The sequence below is a fragment of the Falco rusticolus genome, chromosome 4, assembly GCF_015220075.1.
Source record: "Falco rusticolus isolate bFalRus1 chromosome 4, bFalRus1.pri, whole genome shotgun sequence".
NCBI lineage: Eukaryota > Metazoa > Chordata > Aves > Falconiformes > Falconidae > Falco > Falco rusticolus.
The window spans coordinates 59,252,407-59,259,280 of record NC_051190.1 but is presented as its reverse complement, the minus strand read 5'-3'; the positions used below and the strand labels follow the sequence as shown (position 1 = coordinate 59,259,280).

The 6,874-nt window shown below is 40.2% G+C and overlaps 1 protein-coding gene across 2 annotated transcripts in view; it reads right to left on the bottom strand.

Annotated features, from left to right (window-relative positions):
• Positions 1–208: 208 nt before the first annotated feature.
• Positions 209–6,874, bottom strand: part of DPP6 (dipeptidyl peptidase like 6) — a 422,788-nt gene continuing 416,122 nt past the window's right edge. For both annotated transcript variants that reach the window (XM_037385816.1, XM_037385817.1), the window contains exons 23-26: positions 6,625–6,683; positions 4,153–4,225; positions 3,980–4,053; positions 209–2,447 (exon numbers count right to left, since the gene is read on the bottom strand). In XM_037385816.1, coding sequence (XP_037241713.1) covers positions 2,301–2,447; positions 3,980–4,053; positions 4,153–4,225; positions 6,625–6,683 — 353 coding nt within the window. In that variant the 3' untranslated portion in view covers positions 209–2,300. The remainder of the gene's footprint in view (positions 2,448–3,979; positions 4,054–4,152; positions 4,226–6,624; positions 6,684–6,874) is intronic.

The window sequence follows — 6,874 nt, the reverse complement described above, 5'->3', positions numbered from 1 at the left end:
CAAAGCAGTCACCATTTACCATGGTGACACCATTTACCCAGGTTCTTACAGGCAGACTAAATGGTGATGCGTATTGATTTATAAAGACTTGTTTTCATCTTTCTGACCTGCACCCTGGAGTTTGGGTTCAGTTCAACCCGGAACAGCATTTCTAGCAACTTGATGCGTATTTAAATACTTAATGCTAAATAACGGCAGTAGCAACCAGGGTGGTAAAATAATGTTTTATTCCATGAATGAACAAACACTACCATGCCACATCCTAAAGTTGTCTCTACAAAAGATTGTGGACAGAGCAGATTTTTACATTTCTTGGGTCAAGTTCATTTCAGGCTTTTGAGCCTGATCAGTGTAGCAAAATCTGGACACGCAGCATTCTTATTGTCTATTTGGCATTTTGCCAGATAAAGCAGATTTATACAGTAGTTCTTGTTCACACAATGTTGATGCACTGTAAATTAAAGAAGATAATCAAAACCAAACTAGGTAATTTCTGTGGTTTATCAATATATTTTTTTTATGGTAGTCAAAGTACAACCAACATTCAAAGCTTAAAATAAAGATAATAAAAAAGACACACTAAAGAACACAAGGAGACATCATCATTGCTGTCAGGATGTGAGTTTACCCACAGTACTATGTAAAAAGTAGAAACTGGCATTGACATTCAAGCTGTCAAAACAGGAAGAGAAATTACATTAATTGTTATATTTCCAAGCTAGTACTTCTAAAGAGTCCTGATCAGCAAAGAAGTGTTATCGCATGCATGCTGAACACAAGACTAATATTGGATTGGGGACCTGACGGATAACTGACTTACATTCCTTTATATACAACAAAATGAAATATACAGTATTAATACTGGCTGTACATTTGGTCATAATATTTTACAAGGAGCGACACTAGTCAAAATTCTTATGACGCAGTAAGTGGAAGTGAGTGAAGGCTGGATTTCTTTCTGAGAGTTATATGTTTTCACAAGAAGTTTTAGAAGTTGCTTTGCACCGCTATAATGAAGTGTTAGATATTTTAAAGCAAAAATCCCCCCCCCCCCCCTTTTTTTTTCTTTTATGTTTGGCAAAGCTGGTGTGAGCAGAAGAGATAATTAAATGTGTTTGGAATATGCTAATCATTGACCTGGAATAAAACAAAGCTGCAGACAGCATGTGCAATAAATCTCTGCACATTAGTTCTGTTTAAATGCTTTTATGAGATGATCTGCAAAGTATCTGGTACAAAGTCCTGCTACCATAGCATCATCTAGCCGTTCCCCAACTGGTTGGCCACCAATTGTTCCAACACTAAAAGAAGAAAAAGAACAATTGTGACTGTCGTATGTTTTAATATAATACAATAGAAATATCTCAGTTAAGCTGATGTAGCTTATTTATGTGCATATTTTTCAAGGCTGCCAAAGAAAATACTCAATCTTGCAGGCAAAGGCTATGCAGGGAAAATAAGTGAAATTTCCTTTGCTTTCTTCTAATAGATTTCTTTAATATCTGGGTACCTTGACTCCTATTGCTTCTTTAGACCTCTGAGGTCTAAAGTGAGTTGTTTACATCTGTGAATGTTTTTTCCCCATCCAGAGCAAGCTCAGAAGCTAATAAGGTAAGCATGAGACCCAATGAAATCCATACAAAATTAAGAAATAATTACAGGAAAGTAAAGATTGCGTAACTATAGTGGTATTTCACACAACTGAGTTTGTATGTCCTGTAGCAACGACAAACCTTCTGAACATGGGAAAGAGCAGGCAAATACGTATGAATCAGTATCCTTTAAAATAATTGTGCTATAATCTTTTCCATCTATTAGGTTAGATTTTTTCTGACACAGTGTGATGCTAACTATAGTAACCTTAACATGGATGATGGATTTCACTGCTACTGCTTGATTGCTTGAATGTAGAGAGACATTAAATCTTCCAGTCCTCAAAGTGGATTCTTGGGGTGTTCCTTCAAGTTCAATGTCTTACCACTTTCATGCTAGAAGTCACTTTGTGGCAACCAAAAAAGAAAAAAAAAAAAAAAAAAAAAAGAAAAGGAAAAAACACAAAGAAAAAGATGTTGGTTGTGATGGTTTAATTTCAGACAGCAGTTTCTGCTGAGTTCATCATGCTTAATGTTCTTCCATTTAGGAAGGAGTTGCTGTCAAGTAAAGCAGATGAGCTGCTTTCAGTGTTTTGTTTTGTTTTTTCAAAATACATGCTAACAATGTAACATCTGTTTCTTCAGGAAAATGATCCAGTTGCATATTGTTAGAGAGATCTGCCTTGTGCTTCGCACGGACAAATAGAGTTAATCGTCGTCCTCCTCCTCTTTCAGTGGGGCTATGGGCAGTTTGTCCTGAACTTGGAAACACGCCACAAAGAAGTTGACGATGGAGTTGTACAAATGCTGCTCCAGTGCTACATTGCTGAAGTAATGGCTTTCATCAGGGTAAATCTGCAAAGGAGCAGGCAAACACACCCCGTTAGCAGCTTCAAGTCTCAGCACTGGCCACCCACACCTGGAGCTTGAGCTCTGCTGCTCCTCAGCATTGTGCGTCTTCCTGTAGGCACACATGAGGTCCAGGCTAATTCAGGCACCGCAGTGCTTTCAGACTGGCACCTTCCTTCAAAAGGAACTTTTTCTGGGGGGAGGATTTTCCATTTAATTCCATTCTGAACAAATTCAGGGTAAGCAGAACCAGAACACGCTTACAAATAACAGTGCTTGCTCCTTGTGAAAACTGAAAAAAACCCGCACAAAAGTCTTTGGAGCGAAGTGGTGTTAGGTTTTTACCAACTAAAACGAGGGCTTTAAAGTAAAAAAAAAATAATAAAAAAGATAAGCTTGCTGGGGAAGTAATTTAATGGAAAAGATGTGGGAAGCTAGAAATTAAATAGTTTAAGCACAACTTTCCATTTAAATGGAACAGGTAACTTCTGCATAGGTTGAAGGAAAGGAGGATCGTAATAGGTTGTCTAGACTGGGATATTGAAGGGGGAAAAATGAGTTTCTAGGAGTGGATGCTTGCAGGCAGGACTGAGGTGTCTCACTGCTGCTCCGAGCACCTCAATCCAAGATACAGATCCCTCAGCCCTCCATTCAGTTTTCAAATAACCTTTGATCTGCATCAGGCCCGTTGGTACCTCCAAGCTCCAGTGAACTCATGCTCCTGCACTGGGAAATGTGCAGTCATTGTAGCACTGACCAAATCCAAGCCGGCCTCATTGCTTAGCGCCTGTGCCTGTGCTCCGTCCTATCTGCCTTGATGCATGATGGAGCATGATGGAGTGAGCATACTCATCACATGAAGCTCCGCAGAAATGCAGCCAGAGGGAGCTGGTATTCAGTAAATCAAGCTTTACTAGGACCTGGGCACTGCAACACAACCGTCTATACAGGTGAGTTGTAGCATGGTCCATAGTGTGTACTGAGCTTGGGCTACTGGCACTCTCCTGGCTGTGGCTTGGGATGTGGCAGAGGGTAGGGACCATCCCCGTGGCTGGAGGATGGGGTCATTTGGGAAGCTTTACTGGCTTGGACATGGGCCATTTAGCAAATCAGAGATGTAACTGGGTGAACAGAGGAGTTTTCTAGACCAGAGTATGTCGTTCACAGCGGGATGTCGGATTTAAGCGACATTTCTCTCCTTGATGTTTATGGTTGATTTAATTTAGATCCTTATTTCCCTGCAACTCTGAATTTGGCCTGTTGTTCCTAAAGAAAGTCAACAGGCATCAATTCCTTAGAGATATGTCTCTCAAAACCTAATTTACTGTAATTTAATAGTTGTTCTTCAACTGTCCAAACCAAAATAGTGGTATCAAATAAGCACAGGAGCACACAGGAACACATCATACACTAGTGCTATTTCTAATGCCAGCCTAAGTTTCCAACTGGATTTTTCAAAGTCTGCTTTACAACAGAAGCTTGAGATCAAACTGGGAAATAACTGTTCAAATATGAAAAAAAGGAAACACATACTGTACCTGCAAGCTGTAATTAGCCTTTGCCCTAATTAGGTGTGTGATAAGGTCCGCAGTATGCTGAAAATGGATTTTTTCTGTAAAAACAGATTACAATCATTAAAGAGGCAAATTTAATTAAGAAAAATCAAAGCCATCCCAAACATATAATGAGCTCAAATGATGAGCTGACTTACCATCAGCAGTAGCATGAATGATCAAAAACGTCTGTTCCTTCAGTAATGAGACTCTGTGTGCTAATTTGTTGATCTGTGAAGGCAAAGGTTGCAATAAGGTTAAAAATCTTGCTAGAAATTAGCAATTTTTATGGAAAAAAATATAGAAGTGCTCCATTCCGTTTGATACTTCATCACAAGGATAACAGGCAGGCACCAGCACAGCGTATTCTCTTGGCTACTTGAATCCATCTAGAAGTAAAATAGACACCCACCCTGTCCTTCAAGGCTCAGTATCAGCAGCAGGAAGGGGTCAGAGACCCTCATCTGTATTGATAATGTTCACTAAAAGCCTGAACTGCAGAACACATGGAAAATGTCAAAGCAAATTTCCAGTGAATGCAAAACACTGATGAAAAGTGTGCCCAGGTACCTATGCCTAAGAACTCTTCAGAGAGCTGGCGTGACTTTAGTATGCTTTGAAAGCCAACCTCAAAGAGCTTTGACAGCCCGGGGGAGGACCTGGTACTCAGTTCAAGTGTCCGCTGCTGAGAATGCCTTTGCCCCAAACTGTCTTTCAAATGCACGGGGGAAATAAATACAAACCTGAGTGACTGCAAACAGTACAGGGTAAGAGAAATGAAGGAATTCTCCCCCTTTTGCCGTATTGTTCAGAAGAACACAAGTCTCAAAGAGACTCCAAAGGACTCCAGAAAGGTCTTGGAGTGGCAAAAGGAATGTGTGTCTCAAGTCACAGATGTTACTGTTTTATAGGGGGGCAGGGAAGAATACCTGCCTCACCTTAAATTTGTGTTTCCTTCCCTGTTCAAATTCATGTGCCCTAGCTCTGGTTCACTTGTGTGAGTTAGTGTGTTTTTCAGTTAAGACACCCTTGTATCAATTCTACCTTACACCTACTTTCATCTCTCCACTGTCCTACATTGTTTCCACAGAAGATAGACTAAAGCATCTCCAACAGCAACAGGACCTTCCATGTTTGGCTACAGAGATTAAATTAGGCTGAAAACATTGGTATGTATTATTAAGATATGGTCACTGTCATTTTAGGTTACAGATTAAATGTGTCTCTCCTCTTTTAAAAAGTGAAGCAGCCCTGAACATCAGAAGGTGCCCTTCATGTTTCCTTGGAGGCAAGTTTTGGGAAGTTTTGCTGGGTGCAGGCTTCTTCTGGCTTTCTTGCAGCTCCACACTGCATGAAGTCAGCAAGTGTTTGCAAAATTTGCAAGGATGCCTCTGAACTTCCCTATATCATTTGATTTAATGAGTTCTCTTATCCCCAGATTGCGGGCTGTGATGCCTAAGTCTTTTGATGGTGTGTACATGTCTTGCGCTCTGTTCTCCCCCTATATGGCTCCTTTGCTGCCCCAGATGTCACCTACCACAATACATGCTTTTTGGAATCTACATCAGGTCTTTAATTTCGTGACCTCCATAAAGCTAATGTCTGGCCAACAGGTTAGGAGCAGTTCTTCTCCCTGAGCAATTTGTGGTTCAACTATGGTGTGTAGGAGACGTGTATCAGTTAGGGACCCAGCCTGGAACAGTGCCACGCTCTGCAGAGAGCTCTGGTGCTGTTCCAAGCAGTCAATCCCAAATCAACCAAAAGTACCACTATTTGCTTAGGCCAACTTTTCAATATACAAAGAACATGTGACAATTCAAAGCTCTCATTTCTGGAATATTTTCACCTCTACTGACCTGCCTTCAGAGTTTGCAATGAGCATGAGTGCAAGATTTGGGAGATGTTGGACTCAGTGTTTAAATGACCAGGAAAAAAACTTTTGCTGCAGGGGCATAGGATGCCACCTGCCTTCTCTGTAAGAAAACAGTTTCAAACCTTTGCTGCCTTCATGTCTTCTAGCTGAAGACAAGACTTAGCAAACTTAACAAGGTTTTATCTATAACAAATTTTGTTTGTGTGACTACTCCTAGGATTTTCCTCCAAGTAATTAAAGCATGTGAACCGAATGATCCCATCACACATATTAAATAGTATCTTTGTTAACTGGTGCCATGTCTCCTTTTCCATGTCCTGTTCAATTTTGGTACAGAGTTCTGCCTACCTGAAGTATCACATCTGTGCTTACTTTAAAAAAAGCCAGGAGAAGCTGAGCTTCACTTGACATTGGGTCAAAAATCATATCTCAAAGAGAATGAAAGTGGCAAGGCCATTGGGATGAACTTTAAAGGAGGTCCTGACATTGTGTCCACTTGGGCATCTGAGCCACTCATCCTTATTATCTCTTTCGATCTGTAAAACTGGAATAACTGTATTTACCCAATTTAGAGAGGCAGACATGAAGGCTAATCAATAAAAAACATATCCATTATTACTCTTAAGAAAAGCAGTAAGCAGGCTGAAGGACACCTTCAGTTTTACTAGCGAGTCTCTCCTGCATATCCTAACACGGAGTTAAAGAGTTAAAACCCAATTCATGTTTTATCAGGGAAACACAGTGTCCACGCAGTTACCTCATATGCTCTGTTATCAATCCCATGCAAGCCCAGGTATCTTTCAGAAAAGGCTGAAGCTAGAACAGAAAAAATGAAAACATCTTTTTCAGTCATAAGTGAGTACACTGGTGCTTCCGAGTCAAACATTGCAAATGTTAAAAAGACTTTATTTTCTAACATTGCTTTAATTACAGAGGCCATATTTCTAAAAGTTTTTGAAAATGTACTAAGGATATGTATGATACTACAGTCTTTCATTATCACCATG